Genomic DNA, 20,228 nt, shown 5'->3' on the forward strand with positions numbered 1-20,228 from the left:
ACAGAATGGGAAGGCACTGTGAGACCAGATGTGGGTATAGGGGTTCCAGACAGGCCTCTTGGGGAGCTGATCCTTTGGTGGTCACTGCTTTGAGGAGAAGGGACTTGGTGCGCTGTATACTGTGACGTGGAGAACAGCTTAGATGGGGCAAAGCCTTTCCCTTGGGACGCACTCCCAGTTGCTGACTTGCCAGCCCTCTGGAAATTGGGGCTGGGGAGGATAGAAGAGGCGGGGTCTATGGAGAAAGCTCCAATTCAGACATGGCCCATTGTTGCCTACAGTATGGTAAGTGCTCAGCAAAATGTTTGAATGAGAAATGACTCATCAGTCAAAGTCAGGTGTGTGTGCATGTGTTTGTTCACTCGAGGAAAAACATTAACTGAGCACTAACTCTGTGCCCAGAGCTGAGAGTGTAGAAATGAATCAATCCTAGCTTCTGCCCTTACAGAGCTCAAATTCCCCTGTATTATCCAAAACAAATAAGGGCAGTAAAGTGTTGTTGGGTTCTGGGCTGCACTGTGTTGGCTAGAGAGGAAGGGAAGAGGGTGGAGAGGTGGTCCAGAGGGGCCTAGGCCAGGCCTCCCCCGTCTGTCTCATTCTCCTAGATGAGTTGCTGTGATAGGACGCGGTCAGCCTCAGGATGTATTCCAGCCCTTGAGCTGGGCTGAAGGGTCTGTCTGATTTAGGAATCCTGTGTTAGCTTTTCCCCTCAGCTGCTTTGTGACCTCCGCGACCTCCCCTTCCTGGTGTGTTTGGAAATGGCAGTGCTTAGACTTGGCCAGGGCAGGTTTTCCCTGAGCCGGCAGTGCCCTGAGTCTGGAAAAGCCCCACACCATACCTATCCCCTAGCCCAGCCAGGACAGCTCTGGAGACACAGTGAACAAAAAGAATCTCCTACTCACCACCGTGGCTCTCTGAAGAACAGCTCGTGGGCATCTTGGTCACTGGTCCTTTTTGGGTCAGAGGGGATACTGATTGCTGCTGAAAGCATTTCAGACAGAGCCACAGCCTGTCAGGGCCAAGGCTGGAACTGGACATGTGGAGACACAAGGGGACTCAGTTTTCTGGACATGAGTCTTGCATGTGCCATCAACAGAGGGCCAGGAGGTAGAGGGGAGTGCGGGGCGCTCGGGGATCAGAGTGCAGAGCCTGTGAAGAGCACAGGTCGGACACCAGGTTCGAAGCCCTGCCTGCTCTGGCACTGATGAGTCTCTGCAACTCTGGGCAAGTTGCTTGACCTCCCTGGGTCATGAGTGTCCTTGGTCTAAAATGGGTTTGTGATTTGTAGCGTCTTGACTTACTGGCGTTTTGGTGATGAGAAGTGGCATACTCCTGAGCCATGCGCTTTCCCTCTACGTCATCTTGGGGAATCAGGGCCAAGGTGAACCCAGTGGCATAGGAGTGCCCACCTGCCCGCCTCCTGGCTTGGCGTGGGATGACTCCACCACATTTTCCTTGTCCTCTACGCTCTGTGAAGAGACAGAACAGGAAGGGGGATGTGGAAGGAGGCCCATGGCCACAGCAGGCCTGCGATGTGATGCCGTTACAGATGGTGGAGAGCATGAAGTACCCCTTTCGGCAGGGCATGCGCCTAGAGGTGGTAGACAAGTCCCAGGTATCACGGACCCGCATGGCTGTGGTAGACACAGTAATTGGGGGTCGCCTGCGGCTCCTTTATGAGGATGGCGACAGTGATGACGACTTCTGGTGCCACATGTGGAGCCCCCTGATCCACCCAGTGGGTTGGTCACGGCGCGTTGGGCACGGCATCAAGATGTCAGGTGAGCAGTGGCCCTAGGTTTTGCTTCCCAAGGATTGGGTGGGAGCACCTTCCCCATACCGCATGACAGTGCTGGGAGGTAGGTTATCATCTGCACCCTGCAGGTGACAGTGCTGAGCTCCAGAGAGGTTGAGAGACTTGACTGAGGTCACTCAGCGCAACTTGTGAGTGGTAAAATCAAGAGTTGGCTCCTGGCTCCAATCCTCTCCCACGTCATGCAAGAAGAGTCTGGGTCTCAAGGCTGAATAATCCCTACAGAGAGCTCCTGATGTTTTCTGGGCTAGAGCCATCTGTCTGCGGGTCTGGGGTGGCAGGTGCTGAGACACAGCCTCGAGCATATGCACAGGGGAGGTGTGGAGATGGCCCAGTTAGCTGCCTTCAACTCCCTTCTTTTCCTCCCTCTGCCATCTCCTCAAAAGAGAGGCGAAGTGACATGGCCCATCATCCCACCTTCCGGAAAATCTACTGTGATGCCGTTCCTTACCTGTTCAAGAAGGTGAGGCACAGCCCTTGGGCTCTGTTCCCCTTGGCCATAGATCATTCCAGGCCTGAGGACCCTGGCTCTTTCCTGGGACTGCCCGTTTCCCTCCCCATTTCCTTCCCAGGCCTATGGCAGGTTAGGCCTGCTTCTACCCCCACTCCCCCGCCCCTCCCCCCGTCTTTCCCTGGACCCACCCAGGGACTCCCCAGCTGCCCCATTCTTTCCAGGTACGGGCTGTCTACACAGAAGGCGGCTGGTTTGAGGAGGGGATGAAACTGGAGGCCATTGACCCCCTGAATCTGGGCAACATCTGCGTGGCAACCATCTGCAAGGTGACCTGGGGCTGGCCCTCTGAGGGGGCCGACATGGTGCAGAGCTCTGCCATCCACTGTTGGGCCCTTGGGACTGCAGTCATCCATCCTGCTTCCCCAGCGCTGGGTGCTCCTGGAGGACCTGATTTTTGTGAGGAGGGGCCTTACCTGTTCCTTGCTCAGAATCTGCTTTCGTGTCAGGATCTGAGGCACACTGGACGGGTGCTTATTGAACACCTGAACCCGGTCCTGTGTCAGGTGTCACCTCACTGAGCCTGCCTGCCACATGGCCATGTCCTTTGAGCGCCAGCCTAGCCGCCAAGACCCTAGCCGGGCTCACTTTGCTCCACTGGTCCTTCGTGACTGCCGCAGCCTGAGTAGCACACAGCCACCCGCCCTTGGCCTCCCGGAGGATGCTGCTACTGTGTCCATTCAGCACATCTGCTCCCTGCCAGGCGTGTGTGCTCGCCCTCAGAACACACAGGCATCGAGACAGTCCCAGCTGGCTCGGCATTTGCTGTCCAGTGGGGAAGACAAATACCCTCTGCGCAGAAGCTCAGGGCGTTCTCCGGGAAGGCTGAGCTCCAGATCCATTGGACCCTTCTGCCTCGTGTCCCCATTATAGCCGCCTTATCCTGGGTGGGGTGCAGTTCATGACACGATGCTCCATCTTCCCTACCCCTCCCTAGGTTCTCCTGGACGGCTACCTAATGATCTGTGTGGACGGGGGGCCCTCCACAGATGGCTCGGACTGGTTCTGCTACCACGCCTCCTCCCATGCCATCTTCCCAGCCACCTTCTGCCAGAAGAATGATATTGAGCTCACACCCCCAAAAGGTAAGATGATAGGCCACCACATGCTGGCCTTGCAGTCAGAAGGAGCAGGTGAGGCCACAGGCCAGGATTCCTGGTCAAATCAGACCCCTGGGGTGTGGATTTTCAAGATGTGTGGTAGAGGTGACAGAGCTACCCAGGGCCACCACTAGCCTTTCACTGCCAAGGCTGACTCAGCCCATGGTGGGTGTGTGGTTGGTGAGCAGAGTTCCCACTTGTCCCTTTGGGCAGTGAACAACCTGCACAATAGGACCATGGTCCTAGAACAGGTACCAGCCTGGGGACAAGGGAAGAAGGCTATGAGGAGACTCCAGGCTGAGCCTTGTCTAAGCTGCAGGACCCCTTTGGCAGCATGTTCATTTCCCCCAACCTGCTTTTCGCTTCCCCTCCTCTCCCTATGCATCTGAGTTTTCTGCTCCTCCAGGGTACGAGACACAGACTTTCAACTGGGAGAACTACTTGGAGAAGACCAAGTCGAAAGCTGCTCCATCGAGACTCTTCAACATGGTGAGGAGACCGAGGATGGAGCAAGGGCCTGCAGCAGCCTGGGGACTGGCCCTGCCCAATGCTGTCAACAGGAGCAATTCCAAACCCTTCTCTCGTGCCTCTGCTGCTGACATCAGCTACTTCCAGGGGAGAAGTCCCACACTGTGACATGGGCACTCCACTCTCTTTCCATAGAGGGGCTCGTGCTTGGGAAAGAGGTGCTGTGGGATGTTGTCCAGAGGAACCTGCCTCAGCAGGCATTCTAGTGCCAGCCCCTCTCCCTCCCCCAATTTTGCCAGTATCCCCCCAGCCCACCCCACCCCAGGCCCAGGCAAGCCTGCTGGGGCAGGGAGCTGACTGGCTTGGCAACTGCCTTCTTCCCTCACCCAGGACTGCCCCAACCATGGCTTCAAGGTGGGCATGAAGCTGGAGGCTGTGGACCTGATGGAGCCCCGGCTCATCTGTGTGGCCACGGTGAAACGGGTGGTGCATCGGCTCCTCAGTATCCACTTTGATGGCTGGGACAGCGAGTACGACCAGTGGGTAGACTGCGAGTCCCCGGACATCTACCCCGTCGGCTGGTGTGAGCTTACTGGCTACCAGCTCCAGCCACCTGTGGCCGCAGGTCTGGGCGCTCTCAGCTCTAAGGGGCTCTTCAGTTTCCTTCCTCTTCTTTTTTCCTTCTTGCCCCCTCCCCTGTGCCCACTTACTTCTTTGGCATGAGATCAAGAAGTCTCATGGACCACTCTGTGTAAAGAATGAGCCCTGTCTCCCCCCGCTGGTCCTGACTTCTCTGTCTCCCTCTCCCTCTGGCCTGCAGAGCTCCTTCCTTCATCTTGCCCACTCTGTCATATGCTCGTGCCCTTGTGCACCCAGGTAAACTACCCAGGTCCCTCTGAGCAGCCCTAGCGACCAGGGTGGGAAGAAGGGACAGTTATTCTCCAGCCTCTCTCCCCAGTCCCACCTGTTCTCATTGCCCAGCTTTGGCTTCCCTTCTTGGGGCGTCCTGTGTGAGGGTGGAAAGGGTCTCAGGATGCACCTGTGCCCTGTGTCCTCCCAGAACTCTCTTCTCATCTCTCTTGCCTTATCTTTCAACAACAGAACCAACCACACCTCTGAAGGCCAAAGAGGCTGCAAAGAAGAAAAAGAAACAGTTTGCGAAGAAAAGTAAGTGATGCTCCAAATCGGCCAGGCTGGTGTGGGACCCAGAGCAGAGGTGGGGTCAGCCCTGCGGGACTGGTTCCAAGACGCTGTCCCGCCAGCATAGCTCTCTTCACGGTCCTGCCCTGTCTCTTCTCCCTTGCCCTTTGGCCCATAGGCCTTTTACCGTGTGTCTTTGGGGATCCAGAGTGTAAACAGGGGCGTTCAGTCTGTGGCAGGGTCAGGATCCTGAGGAGGAGAGACGAGATCGTGTCTGAGAGTGAGGTTGCAGGGGTCCCCATCCCTGCTGCCCCGGGGTCAGAAAATGGCCTGGCCTCTTGGGCAATCGCAGCTGCTAGGTTCTAAAGGAAAAGGCACAGGAAGAAATAGAAGCTTTCTTTGTAAGGCTGTCATTCTTCCCTTGAGACCTCCTTGAGGATGGAAGCCAAGGCAGGCTGCTGAGTGGCTAGACTCCACCTGGCACTCAGGAGCTCACTCTCAACCGATCCTGACCCCATTGTGGGCTCAGCTTGAGGGGCAGCAGAGGGGGGAGGGGGCAAAGCTGCGCTCCAGAGCCCAGGCCACTGATGGCAAAGTGGTCTCTACTACATGGCACCATGCAAGGAAGATGTCCTGAAACCAGACAAAGCAGAAACAGGGATGAGGTCCCTGGGCAGGATTAAGATTGAGTGACGGTATAGTGTTTGTCAGGTGGGCAGAGGCCCTGGGCTGTTGAAAACAGCAGGGCCAGGAATGTTGCGTGTTAGAGGAAGAAATCAAAGACTGAAAAAGGAAACTAACAACCATGATAGCTCTGAGCCTTGGCTCTGGATGGAGATGTTGTCATTAATCCCCCTCTGGAGAGGGCCTCTCTGACCTCAGGGCACATAGCCAGTCAGGGGTGTTGTCAGAGCTGGAGTCCAGGCCTTCTGTCCCCAGACCGGCACCTTCCCCTCTGCCACACCAGCTGACCACTGGACGAGACACAGCCCTTCAGGCCTCACGTAGGTCTGACCTTAATGCTTGGTTTGAATCCATTTTTATTCAAAGGGAAAAGAAGCCCTCCAACCAAGACGCGGCCCCTCAGACAGGGGTCCAAGAAGCCCCTGCTGGAGGACGACCTGCAGGCTGCAGGGAAGATCTCATCAGAGCCCATTTCAGACGAGAGTAAGAGCCACTAGGCTGGGTCGAGGCAGGACCAGCCTGCTCTGTGCTCAGAGGCGGCCCCTCTTCTTCCCAACCTGGGCACAAAAGAGTAGAGTCAAGTTTGGTGGGAATTTTCTGGGCACCAAGCAGCCCCGAACCACTGGGCCTGGAGAGCTTCCCACCCACCCCCACCAACTCTGAACAGAGCAGTCTCCATCCAGCCAGGCTGCCTGGCCATTTCTCCTCCATCTCTGTGCCTACCCAGTGTGCTGGCAGGGGTGGCATATTGGTCAATGTCAGTGTCTCTGGCACAGGTGTCCTGGGGCCCTAGGCCTTTGCTGCTGCTGCCCTCCCAGAGGTCAAGCAGGAGGGTGAAGGTGTGTCCTGAGGGCCCCCATCTGTAAGGACCAGATCCCTCTCCCAGGTCCTGCTCCCCGCCCTTCCCTAAGTTACAGGCTTGCTCTCCATGCCACCGTCCCACCTCCCCTCCCTCTCCAGTCATTGCTGTGCAAGTGAAGGAAGAGCATCTAGACGTGGCCTCGCCTGACAAGACTCCAAGTTCAGAGACGCCTGTCTCCATTGAGAACATCAAGCAGGAGACAGAAGACTGAGCCTTCTGCTGCCAGCCAGGCCCCTAGCCGGAAGCCAGCCCAGGGCTTCTCTGTGACCACCGTCCCTCTGCCCACTTTAGTTTGGAGACTGAACCTTTGTGCGTAACTTCTGCCTGGTACGTAAAGGCTGGGCACAGAAGGACCAGCCTGGGGCTCCTTTGACCCACCTCCTGCCTCTGCCCTCCTCATGGCAAGGCCCACGTGACCTGAGGCCCCCAAACTCATCTGTGAACGCCTCCCACTCCGGCCTGAGCTCCTGCAGCTGGAATGCCCTCTGCCCGGGCTCTCTGCTCCTCCTCACAGGAGCACTCTCCACCCCCACCACACCCCTCAACTGCCAGGGTGGGGCTGCCCCAGTCACACTGGAAGATGAGACAGCAAACTGTGTGCTTGCCCAAGCAAATTCATGTAAATAAAGTTCTGGAGCAGTTCTCTGAGCGGGGCAAGGTCCCCCGATTGACAGCAAGTAGTGTGACGGGACCAGCCTCTGCCTAAAAAACTAACCAGTCCGAATGCATCTCTGCCTCCTTGTGCTCTACTCCTAGCACCCTAGGGACGTTGTGGGCCCATGCAGGAACCCAGCTTAAGCAGGCAGCTGAGACACAGTGACCAGGATGTGGGTTTTGGTGACTTGTGAGGTGGCCTTGACTTATTTTCTCTGTTGGCATGAGCACTGACTCCCATTTCCTAAAAGGAACAGTGACAGGAGGCCTGCCGGCGCCTGGTGCCACTTGGGGCTGACTCAGTGTTGTAGAAGGTGGTCAGGACAGGCTGTTCACTGCCAGGGTAGCAGGATGGGAAGGTAAGCTCGGTCCTCATAGCTTGGTTAGACCTGTCATTGTCATTCCCCTTCTCTCTGATAACCAGGGTCAAGTATGGCCCCGTCAGAGAGTCACGAGGCTTTGACACAGGACATGGTCAGCCGTGCTGGCTGAGGTGGCCCTGAAGGAGACTCTTGCCCCCTTTTGCCAGCACCTCTGGGAGGGAGGGCTAACCATACACTTCCTGGCTCACTTCTCCTTTCTGTCAAAGTCCTTCTCGACTCCGTAACGTATTTCCTTTCTCCCCACTCCTTTCTGAAATTACAGTCTAGAAGTTCACGTAGTATGTGCCCAAATTTATCTGCTTTTATTTTTCCCAGTCTCCCTTGACGTTCTCATGTCTGTGATCTACCCCATCTCTTTAATAACAGGTCTTCTTGGAGCCTAAGGTGGGGGGCAGGCTGCATTCCGCAGGTTTTCAGATAAAGGCGGTGCTGGGTGGGTCCCTACCTCGTCCTGCAAGAACTGCAGCAGTGCAGCTGCCTTCTAGGCCTGCTGATGCCCGAGCCCGTGTGTGCAGCTGGCCTGTGTACTGGTCTGTTGGGCTGCCCGCATCTGCTGCTTGCTGAGACGCGCTAACTGTAGGTTTGCTCAGGACCCAGGCTGTTTGGGTTCACCCCTGAGGTGAGGGTGCAGGTTTCCAATCATCACAGTCCTGGGTATTTCAGGGCAGGTTCAGAGAGAACTTGATTCTATCTTTATCTTTAGCAAAGGCAGTGGGTACCCCCCACCATGCAGAAACCAGGCCTAGAATATTTGGCCAGCTGCGGTGGCTCACGCTTGTAATCCTAACACTCTGGGAGGCTGAGGCGGGAGGATCGTTTGAGGTCAGGAGTTCAAGACTAGCCTGACCAAGAGTGAGACCCCATCTCTACTAAAAATAGAAAAATTAGCCGGACATGGTGGCATGCGCCTGTAGTCCCAGCTACTCGGGAGGCTGAGGCAGGAGGATTGCTTGAGCCCATTAGTTTGAGGTTGCTGTGAGCTAGGCTGATGCCACAGCACTCTAGCCCAGGTGACAGAGTGAGACTTCATCTCAAAAAAAAAAAGAAAGTAGCCTGTTGGTCCTGATTTCCTCAGAAGGTAAATAGGTTTGAAATTATAAAGACCACAGGAGCAAGGCAGGTTTCCGTTCAGAGGGGCCACTCATCCCCTGCCATCACATGCATACCCCTCAGCTCCGAGATGCCGGTGCTGACACGTCAGTTACATCAGCCCCCAGGGGAGGACATCGGGAGGAAGATGGCCAGAGTGTGCACTTTGGCTCTGCTGCCTGCTCATGGAGATCGTCTCAGATTCCCTGGTGGTTACGGGATCCAGTTCTGACTGAAGGGCTTCTGGGAGAGCTGGGTTTATATGCCATTTTGGCCTTTCATTCCTTCCTGAATGAAGCAGCCATCCCCAGAGGTACCATGAGCACAACAGCCCCAGGAGGAGGATGGCAGAGCTGGAGGACATGTTTGGCTGCTATTCCAGCCCTGGGTTGGCCTCCCCAGGCTACATATGAGAAATTAAATCCCTTACTTGCTAAAGTCCAACTTGTCGGATTTCTGTTCCTTGCAGAGTGTATTCTGACATACCTCAGTATCAATTATGAAGACTAAACGAGTCAATACACAAAAAGTATACAAAGCAATACCTAATAGGCCAGGCACGGTGGCTCACGCCCGTAATCCCAGCACCTTGGGAGGCCGAGGCAGGAGGATTGCTTGAGCTCAGGAGTTCGAGACCAGCCTGAGCAAGAGTGAGACCCTCATCTCTACTAAATACAGAAAATAAGCCAGGCGTGGTGGTGCATGCTTGTAGTCCTAGCTACTCGGGAGGCTGAGGAAGGAGGATCGCTTGAGCTCAGTAGTTGGAGGTTGCAGTGAGCAATCATGATGCCACTGCACTCTAGCCTGGGCGACAGAGTAAGACTCTGTCTCAAAAGAAAAGTCAACGTCTTGGGTCATCAGCTCTTGAGCACCCCATCTTCTTAACCACATTGTATTGTCCTTATTTACATTCTGCCATTCTCCTTCCCAAGACCATGAGTTCCCTACAGGCAGAGCCTGTGTCTTGCCTGTCCCTAATGTCCAGCACAGGCCTGGTAGAAGGTTGGCTTTGATGAGCATTTGCGAAATGGAAGCACATCTGTGACTGTTGTGTTGCTGGTGCCTAAAGGTCACTTTGATTTGTCACAGATGGAAATATTAACTTCTTGGAAATTTCTACTTAAGGCAGAGAATGAACCTTGTACCTCAATTTGCCCTTGGCTGGAACTAAAGGTCTTCTCGAGTCTCCCAGCAATGGGGCCACTGGCTGGGAGACATTATCCTACAAAACCTTCTACTCTCTGCTTGCCTTGCGTGAGGACCCACAGGGACTCCTGAAGCAGATTAGAGCAAATCCAAGCGTTCCAGCAAGCTACCCTGCAGCCCTCATCCTTTGCAGTCATGGGCCAGGGAAGCGAGGGAACTTCGCTCCAGGAGCCTCAGACATCAGGCACCAGATAAATTCGTATGTTCATCGCTCAGTTCACCTTCACAGTTACCCTGTGAGGTACGTGTGGACCTCATTCCACAGAAGAGAGAAAGGAAGGCTCAGTGAGGTGTAGTAGCTTGGCTGCTTCAGTTTACAACTGTTGAAGGAAAGCAGCGGGTCAAACCTAGGCTGGCCTACCGATTCCCGCCAGTGCTCAGTCAGTCAGCATCACTGAGCACCTCTCGTGTGCCTGACACCAGGCTAGCACTGGGGCCTCGCGGGAGAGTGAGACAGATGTGGGCCAGCCTTGTGCCTTCGGCAGGGTGATCACCCACCACCCGGAATACTCTGCCAGTGTGAAGCCCTCAAGATGAGGGCCCTTAACCTTCAATTCCTTTGTATTCCTGGGAGGAAACTGCCACCTTCACTCAATAACCTAGAACCCCAGGCTGGCACTGAGGGGATATCGCCATGTCAGAAAGGGTGACTGGATCCATCTGAGAGGTCCTGATTCCTGCTAAAGCCACCGTACTGTGGGCGGAGGCTGGGGTGTCTTCCCCTTGTAACTACAGCCCCGATCTGGAAGGGGACTCGCCGGAGCTTCTACTCCTGAGCCTGGCTCAGCACCTATGTGAGCTTCCCTGGGGCTGATGCAGGGAGAAAGCACTAATGTGGGTTGAATTGTGTCTCTCCTGAAAACAGATGTGGAGTCCTAACCCCCAGAACCTCAGATATGATCTTATTTGGAAATAGGGTCTTCACAGAGGTAATGAAGTTAATATGAGCTCATTAGGTTGGGTCCTAATCCAATATGACTGGTATCCTTATAAAAAAAAAAAGGGAAATTTGAGCAGAGACAGATTATAGAGGGAAGATGACATGAGTGACACAGGACACCATGCAAAGATGGAGGCGGAGCTTGGGATTAGGCTGCCACAAATCAAGGGATGTCTGGGGCCCCCAGAAGCTGAAAGAGGCAAGGAAGGCTCCTTCCACTGCAGGTTTCAGAGAGCGCGGCCCTGCTGCCACCTTGCCTTGCCTTCCAACTTCTAGCCTGCAGAACTGCGAGACAACGTGGTTTTGTTCTAAGCCACCCAGTTCCTGGTACTTTGTTGTGGCAGCCCTAGGGAACTAACACAAACACTATCAAATGGACCCCGGCACCCCAAATCTTCAAAATGCAGGTCCAGGGTGAGGCAGAGCCCTCTCGCCACCTTCCTACTCCCCGCTTTCTCCATTCTTATTTCCCTCTAAGGACCACCTCTCTTCCTCAGACACCGCCCCCCCCATGGCCTTATCAGCAGTCATTCCCACATGCAGGGGCGTCCCTGTCCTGCTCACCCTTCTCTGATGTGCTGTGAGGGTCTGCTACAACTGAGGGTTCAAGCCAAGGCTGAATGTCAGGATGGTGAACATGTCAGGTGGGGCCCACCCTGTGGCTGACGGGGTAGGCATGGGAGGCCGAGCCAACAACACACCTGCACTTCACTCTCCCCATCGCTGGACCAGGGCCCTTGAGGTCAGGGTTGGAAATGGTTGAATCAACAGTGATCTAGCCAATACGATAACAGCAGGATTGGCTTTAGGGACACACTGGGACCAGTATGCTGTGGCTTATAAGAAAGGCCACTGTCACACTGAAATAGCACATAGTTGGCCAGGCACAGTGGCTCATACCTGTAATCCTAGCACTTTGGGAGGCCAAGATGGGAGGATCACCTGAACCCAGGAGTTCAAGGTTGCAGTGAGCTATGAGGACGCCACTGCACTCCAGCCTGGGTGACAGAGTGAGACTCTTTCCCCCTCGCCAAAAAAAAATAGCACATAGTCATTTCCTTACAAACTCACCTTGGGTCCAGGCCAGAGGTGAGGAGAGGAGGTCAGACATTACTGAGCACACACAACCAGGTTGTTGCCCAGCTATGGAACCACATGCATGGGGACCCCTGCTACCTAGGGGCTTTGAGAGCTAGCCCTCCCATGGAGGTCTTGCCCATGGCCCACCTTTTCTGATGCTGGCTGTCTTCCCTTGATGGGGGCTTTCCTGGAGCCGGAGCTGGAGGCTGGTGTCCGCTTGGCCTTCCTGGCAGCCCAGCCTGGGCAGGCTTGAAAGACAGCAGCTGCAGCTTTCACCCTCTGGCCCCGGGCAGTGGGAGGGGTGGCACAGGTGGCCCCCACCTGCAGGTTCAACCCAGCAAGCCACCTGAAGAGAAAAGAGCTTGGGGAACCCTGTGCTGACTCCCAGCTGAGAGCTTTCCTGAGGAGATCAAGGGGGTCATTGGGAATTTGGGGGCAGTGGGGCCCAGTGGGTGGCAGCAGGCTCTGCAGAGAATCCTGGCTTGGCAGCTCATCAATTATGTGACCTACAAGCCACTTCAAGCCTCAGGTCCCTTCTCTGTAAAAAGGGGATAACAATAACCAGTAACAAACAGTTACAGAAGGTTTAAGATATACCTGACTCTGTTCAAATCAATTCATATACGCTGACTAATTCTTACAACAACCGTCATGAGATAGACACTATCATCTATCCCCTTTTAACAGATGGGCACAGACAGGTTATGTGCCTTGCCCAAAGGTGGTAAAAGCACAGAGCCAGGATGGGAGCCCGGGTCTGCCAACTCCAGGCTTCCTGTTGCTTTCTTATGTAATTATGTAAAGTGACCATGCCTATTCATTAGGTTCCAGCCCACTAGGCAGGGCACATATCATTCCTACTTTATGGATGATGAAATCCAGGCTCAGAGAAGTCCACCCCAACTCCTCCAGGGAGGGTAACTGACCCTGGAAAGGGCTCATCCATGCCTGGCTCCGAAAGGACCCCCGCTTCCCTGCCAAGATGCTTGGCTAGGCACAGATGCCCCCAGGGAGACAGCAGGGTTGATGGAGAGCAGCTGGTGGGTCTCCGGGAGTCCAGGAGCGGGGGCACACCTGTGCAGCGGGAGCAGCTGGCAATCACAGTGGAAGGGATTGCCACTGAGGTCGATGAGCTCAAGCCGGCTGAGACCAGGCAGGGCAGGTAGGGCCCGAAGCTTGTTCTTCTGCAGGTGCAGGCTCTGGAGCCCCGGCCCCAGGCCCGAGAAGGCCCCAGGAGAAATCTGCAAGGAGGTGCCAGGCCCTGATGTGAGCTCCTGGCAGGCCCTTCCCACCCCCAGGTCTGGTGGGAAGCCCCATCCTCCCCCAGCAGAGGGGGAGTTGGAGAGCCCAAGGTGGCCCAGGTAGACAGTGCAGTGCTGGGTGGAAACCCAGATTGGTTTAATGTCAAAGCACTTGCCCTGTCCAAGTCACCTGGATGCCCAGTTCATGGTTCAAGTCCCCCCTACCCCCAACTGCTGCATAATGGTAAAACCTCTTGAGGACTCTGTGTGTACAAACAGTAGGTGACCCTATGGCCCCAAATTCCTCCCTCCTCCATACTCCAGCAGTGCCCTCCCTGGGCTGCCCACTAGTTGTGTAGCACTGGATTCGGCCTGGCCTTTCACCCACACCTGAGCTCCCTAAGGGCAACGGCAGTGCCCAGCCTAGGACCTGGCACCAAGGGGGTGGCAAATGCTTGCTGAGTGAATCTTGATGCATGTAGCATGGTGCTACCTCCCCCACCCCAATACACACCCCGTGCCTACCTGCTCCAGGCCACTGCTGTTCAGGAAGAGGTGCTGCAGCGACCTGCCCACAGGCCGGAAGGCCCCATCTCGCAGGGATCTGAGTGGGTTCCCGGAGAGCTGCAGCTCCAGGAGGACAGGCAGCTCCTCCAAGGCCCCAGTGGGCACCTCTCGCAGCTGGTTCCTGTCAAGGTGCAGCTTCTCCAGCTCCAGAGCTGGGCCCAGCGCTCCTGGGGACACTTGAGCGATACGGTTTCCACTCAGGTAGAGCCAGCGTAAGGCCTGTGTCCCCACCAGGTCTCCAGGTGTTAGGCACTCCACAATGTTGTCCTGCAGATGCAGGGAGAAGAGTCTGGGCAGGGCGCGCAGTGCGGCCCCTGGCACCTGCAGGAAGCGGTTGCGCTCTAGGTACAGGTAGCCAAGGTGTGGGGCCCCTTGGAGGGCAGCAGCGCTGAGGCCTGACAGCTGGTTGTCAGAGAGGTAGAGGTAGACCAGGCGGCCCAGCCCCGCTAAGGCGCCAGCTTCCAGATCCGTGATGCCGCAGTGTTGCAGGTGCAGAGACACCAGGTGGCCCAAGCCGGGGAAGGCCGCTCGGGGCACCGAGGGGAAGTGGTTCCGCCTCAGGTCCAGGAGCTGAGTGTCATTGGGGAAGCCGCGGGGCACCGCCTGCAGGCCGCGGCCCTCGCAGCTGCTGTGCCGGGACTCGGCGACGCACACGCAGGCGCGAGGGCAGGGCTCGACCGCCCCGTTCTCCCCCGCGGAGGCGCGCGGAGGGGCGCGGGGCCCGGCTGCTGCCAGCTCCTCTTTCTTCTCCTCCTCTTCCTCCTCCGGGTCCCCGGGGCAGCGCAGGTCTGAGGGCCGCAGCGCGTCCAGGGCCTCGCCTCGCAGGCGCCGCGGGCCTCTGCACGCGCCGTCCGAGCGCACGCGCGCCCGCGCCAGCCACTGGAGCAGCGGCCGCGCCTGGCAGCCGCACCACAGCGGGTTCCCCTGCAGCCGCAGCCGGCGCAGCTGGCCCAAGCCCTGTAGCGGGGGCAGCGTGTCCAGCTGGTTCCCTCGGAGGTCGAGGCTGTGCAGGCGGGGGCAGCGGGCGAAGGCTCTGGGACCCAGCGCCTGCAGGGCCCCGTGGTCCAGCAGCAGCTCCCGCAGCCCGGGCAGGGCCAGCGCGTCCTCCTCGCCCGCGTAGGTGAGTGGGTTGTGACCCAGCTCCAGACGGGCCAGGCCGCTGGCCTGGGACAGGGCCGGCCCGGGCAGGGCCTGCAGCTCATTGTGGTGCAGGCTGAGCCGGCGCAGGGCGGGCAGGCCGGCCAGGGCCTCGGGGGCCAGCACGCTGAGCGCGTTGTGGGACAGCCGCAGCCAGCGGGTGCGCAGCAGCCCCTGGAAGGCCATGGCGGGCAGGTAGACCAGGGCGTTGTGGGCCAGGTTCAGCGTGGCCAGAGCGCCCAGAGCCCCGAACGCCCCAGGCCGCAGCTCCTCCAGCATGTTGCGCTCCAGCTCCAGCCGCCGCAGGGAGCCCAGCCCGTCCAGCGCCTCCTGGGGCAGCGCGCGCAGGCGGTTGGAGGCCAGGTTGAGGAAGAGCAGGCGGCCCAGGCCACGGAAGGCGCCCTCGGCCACCAGCTCCACCTGACAGTGCCGCAGGTCCAGGTGTGTGAGATAGGGCAGGTCCTGGAAGGCAGCTGGAGGGATCACCTTCAGCACGTTGCCCCGGAGGTCCAGCCGCTGAGTCAGCTGCGGGCGGGAGGGAAAGCGGAGGCTGAGACACAGGGAGCCGCCTTTGCAGGTGCCGCTGCCTCACCTGGAACACTCTTCTCTCCCCTCACCTTTCCTGTATTTCTCTTTATCCTGCTCCCTGACGCCTCCTCCAGGAAGCCTTCCTCCTCAGTCACTTGGGCATCCCCCACTGTGGCACTTTTCACACTGTATTGTCACTGCCTCTTTTCTTTTTCTCTCCCCTGCTGGCTCCTGACTCCACAAGGCAGAGACCATAACTTCCCCTGCTACATCCTCAGTTCTCTGCCACAGGGTCTGTAATAAATGCCATATTTATCTATAGGTCACCTGCTTATTTTCATCATGCTATAAGGATTTTAAATACAGTATCTCTCTGTTACTGGTTATTATTATTCCCATTTTACAGATGTGTAGAATGAAGCTCAGAGAGAAGGAACCAGCCAGGCAGTGGCAGAGCCAGTGGTGCCCAGCCCAGGCTCCTTCCACTGATCCATACCCTGCCCCACTGCCACCCTGTGCCATGCTCCCACCCTGCTGACCTCAGGGATGGCGTTTGGCACCTCAGTGAGGTTCTGGTGCCGGCAGGCAACGTGCCGCCTGGAGTTGTCACAGATGCAGGTCTGTGGGCAGCGTTGGGCAGCTGCCTGCCAAGCTGGGCCCGGCAGCAGAAGCAGCAGCAGGACCAAGGAGATGTGGGTGGAGCTCTGGGGCCTGGGAGAGGAAGGGAGAGTTGTGCACAGGGACCACACACCTCACTGAGCCCCAGCCATGGTGCAGCTCCTGCCCCCAGAACCCTTTGGGCTCAGCAAAGTACCATTGCCCTGAGCCTCACTGTGCTACCCTCCCCCCACCCTCCTGCTGTGCAGTGGCGGTTCTACTACTAGTCCTGTTTCACTCTGGAGGAAACCAAGGCTCAGGGAAGAGACCTATGTGCCTAAAAGTTTATCCAGAAAAAAGAAAGAAAAAAAGAAAAACTCTCTCTCCAGCAGCTCAGTGAGGACACGCTGAACATAAGAATGACTCAAGTTCAGAGCATGTACCCAGGCTGTGGTGAGGCCCCCAGTCCAGGGGAGGCTCAGAAGCAAGCTGTTGTCACACAGATACACTGCCAGCTCCCGGGCGGCAGGGAGCGTAATGGTGCCCACATTGAGAAGCCAGCCTGGCAGCGGGAGAAAAGAACCCAGGCTTGGCCCGCATTGCAAGCAAGACTGGCAGTAGGCCAGGCTCGGTGGCTCACGCCTGTAATCCTAGCACTCTGGGAGGCCAAAGCAGGAGGATCTCTTGAGGTCAGGAGTTCAAGACCAGCCTGACCAAGAGTGAGATCCTGTGTCTACTAAAAATAGAAAAAATTAGCCAGGCATGGTGGCGCACGCCTATAGTCTCAGCTACTTGGGAGGCTGAGGCAGGAAGATCTCTTGAGCCCAGGAATTTGAGGTTGCTGTGAGCTAGGCTGACACCTCAGCACTCTAGCCTGGGCAACAGAGCAAGATTCTGTCAAAAAAAAATCCAGGTATTGTCAGGTCTGAGGTTCTTGAGTGAGCCTTAAGGTCTGGTCAGAGCCATACTGCCATGGTGAGTGGGCAGCTCAATCCTCTTCTTTCTTTTGTGTTTATTTCCCTTTACCTTAGCACCACCTGGCTAGCCTGGACTGGAATGGGGGAAATTGAGGGTATGGGTTTGGGGCTGTGCTTTGAAGAAGGTATATCCATCCACCCACCCACCTACCCATCCACCTATCCACTCATCCACCCACCCATGCACCCATCCATCCATCCACCCATCCACTCACTCATCCACCCATCCCCCAATCAGACCCCCTCACCTCACAACTGCAGCTACTGCCCATTGATCCTTAGGGACAACTGCTGCCACTGTGGCTCTCCTGGCCTCCCTTATGCTCCACTGCCCACCCAGCAACCGAGGGAACATTCCAAAACAAAGTTGGGACCCTGACACCCCCAGCTGAAAACCCTCCAGCATCTCCCCATTGCCTGTGATGGAAAGTTCTGACTCCTGATTACTCAACTAGAATCTGCTCAAATTCTTCATTGTCTCCCTTGGCTTCCTCACCGCAAGAACACCTGGAAAAGCTGTGCTGTCACTGCACAGGCCCAGGGCTCCTCCTCTCTGCCTGTGTCGAATGAACTTGTCCAGTTCATTGTCCTCTTCTCAGCCTATGTCATGCACAGCCTCTGAGCAGCCTCTCCTGACCCCTGAGCTGCCCCGCCCCCCGCCGCCTGCTCTCAGGATTGTCACTGTCTGGTTTTGAGTCTGCTGTGGTGCCAAGGTCCAGCCCCTGCCTTGGAGTTAGTGGCCTTCTCCATAGCTGGTGGTGAAGGCTGTGACTCACGGCAGGCCAGGGAGGGGGCCCATGGGGACCGATCCCTCAAGGGACAAGAATCCAGGGCTCAGAGGGCCGACGCTGGGCTCTCAGACAAGCCCTGAAGGACTAATGCACAGAGCAGCCACATTTGCAAACGCTGTCTTCCTCAGAACCCACCTTGGGAGACCCTTAGAGAATCTCAGGCCCAGGACGTTCCCAGATCCCCCGTCTGCCAGCCTCTCAGAGGCCCAGAGAGGGGCAGGGACTTGCCTGAGACCACTCAGCTGCTCTGAACCCCCCTTGTACCATCGGGGCCCAAAGACTCACCCCTCCATGCCGCCTGGAACTGCCAGTCCAGCCTGGAGGCACAGCACAGGGAAAGGCCGGTCCCCTCCTGGTTGCTAGTGGGAGGTCCCCTCCCAGGCCTGCAGGCCTGGCAGCTGGGACAGGGCTGAATGGGAGGCATTGTCATAGCCCAAGTAAGCTGGGGCTTCCCAGCAGAGGTGAAGGAGGGGCGGGCAGGGGCTGGAATTACAGGGCCTCCTGCCCGGCGCCTGCCCAGGACCGCAGCCCAGGCCTGAGTCCCAGGGCCAGCCTGTGCATCAGCAGCCCTGGGCTCCTCCCAGCTCTGTGGGACCCTGCGTGGGGCTGCCCTCACCAGCTTCAGTTTCCTGGTCTCTGAAAAACACATATTAACTAGCCCTGTGGGTTGTTGTAGATATTAAGGTAGGCACCTGGCACATAGTAGGTACTCAAGAACAGTTAACTCTTTCCTGTTTGTTTGTGCTTATACATTTACATATATTGTTATTTTTTTGAGAACTCAAGAACAGTTAACTCTTTCCTGTTTGTTTGTGCTTATACATTTACATATATTGTTATTTTTTTGAGACAAGATCTTGCTCTGTTTCCCAGGCTGGAGTGCAGTGGTGAGATCACAGCTCACTGCAGCCTCCAACTCCTGGGCTGAGTGATCCTCCCACCTTGGCCTCTGAAAGCGCTGGGATTACAGGTGTGAGCCACCACACCCCGGTCTCATGCTCATTCATTGTGATTGCTGTATAGTAGTCCATTGTTTAAATGCATCAGATTTACTTACCCATTTATCCTGGACATTTTGGTTACCTCCAGTTTTTTTTTTAATTTCAAAATATTAATGGGTACAAATGTTTTTGTTAGGCTGGGCACGGTGGCTCACGCCTGTAATCCTAGCACTCTGGGAGGCCAAGGCGGGAGGATCGCTTAAGCCCAGGAGTTTGAAGTTGCCGTGAGCTAGGCTGACACCACGGCACTCTAGCCCAGGTGACAGAGCGAGACTCTGTCTCAAAAAAATAAATAATAAAAAAATTAAAAAATCCCAAATGTTTTTGTTACATGGATAGCTTTTATAATGCTCAAGTCAGGGCTATTGTGTGCTCATCACTGGAATAGTGTTCACTGTACCTGTAGGTAGGTTTTTACTCCTTCCCAATCCTCCCTTCTTGGTTTCCAATGCCTTTTTTTTTTTTTTTTTTTTTTTGAGACACATTCTCCTGCTGCTGCCCCCAGCTAGAGTGCCATGGCATCATAGCTCACAGCAACCTCAAACTCCTGGGCTCAAGTGATCCTCCTGCCTCAGTCTCCTGAGTAGCTGGGACTACAGGTGCCCACTACCATGCCTGGCTAATTTTTTCTATTAGTAGAGATGGAGTCTCGCTCTTGCTCAGGCTGCTCTCGAATTCCTAAGGCTCAAGCAATCCTCCCGCCTTGGCCTCCAAGAGTGCTAGGATTACAGGTGTGAGCCACCGCGCCTGGCCAATTTCCAATGACTTTTACTTGTCTCTGTGCCCATGTATGCCCACTGATTAGTTCTGAATTAGAGAGTACACGTGGTGTTTGTGTTTCCATTCTTGAGATACTTATGACAATGGTCTCCAGTTCTATCCAAATTGCTGCAAAAGACATTAAATCATTTCCTTTTATGTATGAGTAGGAAAAAATATGGAACGCTTCATGAATTTGAGCGTCATCCTTGCGCAGGGGCCATGCTAATCTTCTCTGTATCATTCCAGTTTTAGTGTACGTGCTGCCGAAGCGAGCACCCTCTGGGTTTTTGTTACAATGTTGTAAAGAATATCCAAATATATATCTTCTCAGGCACATGTATGTTAAAAAAAATGAACTAGTATATCCAGACCACTGCAAACATTTATGTATCCTGCAATTGTTCAGATCCTGTGTTTTTGATGGAATTGCCTCTTCCATTATTCACTTTTTTTTAAACCAGAAATAGTGCCAACCACACATGGGCTTCTACACATGCTTGATTTCACTCAGCAAATTCCTTATCAATGGAATCTCAGTGTGCACACTTTTATGTCAGGCTTTTTCTACTCAACATTACCTTAGTGAGATTCATCTGTGTTTTAATTAATGGTTTTAGTTTGTTAATTAGGTTGGCATGGTGGTGCACACCTTCACTCTCAGCGGCCTGGGAGGCTGAGGTGGGAGGATAGCTTGAAC

At 55.7% G+C, this 20,228-nt stretch overlaps 2 protein-coding genes and 1 non-coding gene across 3 annotated transcripts in view; 1 reads left to right on the forward strand and 2 right to left on the reverse strand.

The window, feature by feature from the left end:
- Positions 1-7,295, forward strand: part of L3MBTL2 (L3MBTL histone methyl-lysine binding protein 2) — a 19,851-nt gene extending 12,556 nt beyond the window's left edge. The window contains exons 9-17 of the mRNA XM_069491746.1: positions 1,550-1,781; positions 2,200-2,276; positions 2,489-2,593; positions 3,262-3,409; positions 3,831-3,913; positions 4,283-4,517; positions 4,994-5,059; positions 6,083-6,199; positions 6,677-7,295. Coding sequence (XP_069347847.1) covers positions 1,550-1,781; positions 2,200-2,276; positions 2,489-2,593; positions 3,262-3,409; positions 3,831-3,913; positions 4,283-4,517; positions 4,994-5,059; positions 6,083-6,199; positions 6,677-6,789 — 1,176 coding nt within the window. The 3' untranslated portion in view covers positions 6,790-7,295. The remainder of the gene's footprint in view (positions 1-1,549; positions 1,782-2,199; positions 2,277-2,488; positions 2,594-3,261; positions 3,410-3,830; positions 3,914-4,282; positions 4,518-4,993; positions 5,060-6,082; positions 6,200-6,676) is intronic.
- On the reverse strand, positions 6,058-18,110 carry CHADL (chondroadherin like). Its single transcript, XM_069491745.1, has 6 exons — positions 18,054-18,110; positions 15,943-16,114; positions 13,697-15,400; positions 13,005-13,171; positions 12,078-12,276; positions 6,058-6,273 (listed from the first exon to the last, which is right to left on the reverse strand). Exons 1-6 carry the CDS (start codon positions 18,059-18,061, stop codon positions 6,247-6,249), a joined length of 2,277 nt encoding a protein of 758 aa, XP_069347846.1. The 5' UTR covers positions 18,062-18,110; the 3' UTR covers positions 6,058-6,246.
- Positions 18,111-19,700: 1,590 nt separating this feature from the next.
- On the reverse strand, positions 19,701-19,807 carry LOC138397668 (U6 spliceosomal RNA). Its single transcript, XR_011235801.1, has one exon. It is a non-coding gene; the product is annotated as a U6 spliceosomal RNA (small nuclear RNA).
- Between the last annotated feature and the right edge of the window lie 421 nt (positions 19,808-20,228).

Source organism: Eulemur rufifrons, chromosome 16 (assembly GCF_041146395.1).
Source record: "Eulemur rufifrons isolate Redbay chromosome 16, OSU_ERuf_1, whole genome shotgun sequence".
In the NCBI taxonomy this organism is placed as follows: Eukaryota; Metazoa; Chordata; class Mammalia; order Primates; family Lemuridae; genus Eulemur; species Eulemur rufifrons.

Bases quoted from the DNA above. Each gene is read 5' to 3' on its own strand.
- CHADL (XM_069491745.1), bottom strand. The intron at 12,277-13,004 runs GTGTGCCCCCGC...TTTTCTCTTCAG, and splicing joins CAGCTGCTCCCGCTGCACAG to GTGGCTTGCTGGGTTGAACC. The intron at 6,274-12,077 runs GTGGGCCATGGG...TTTTGTGCCCAG, and splicing joins GACAGCCAGCATCAGAAAAG to GTTGGGAAGAAGAGGGGCCG.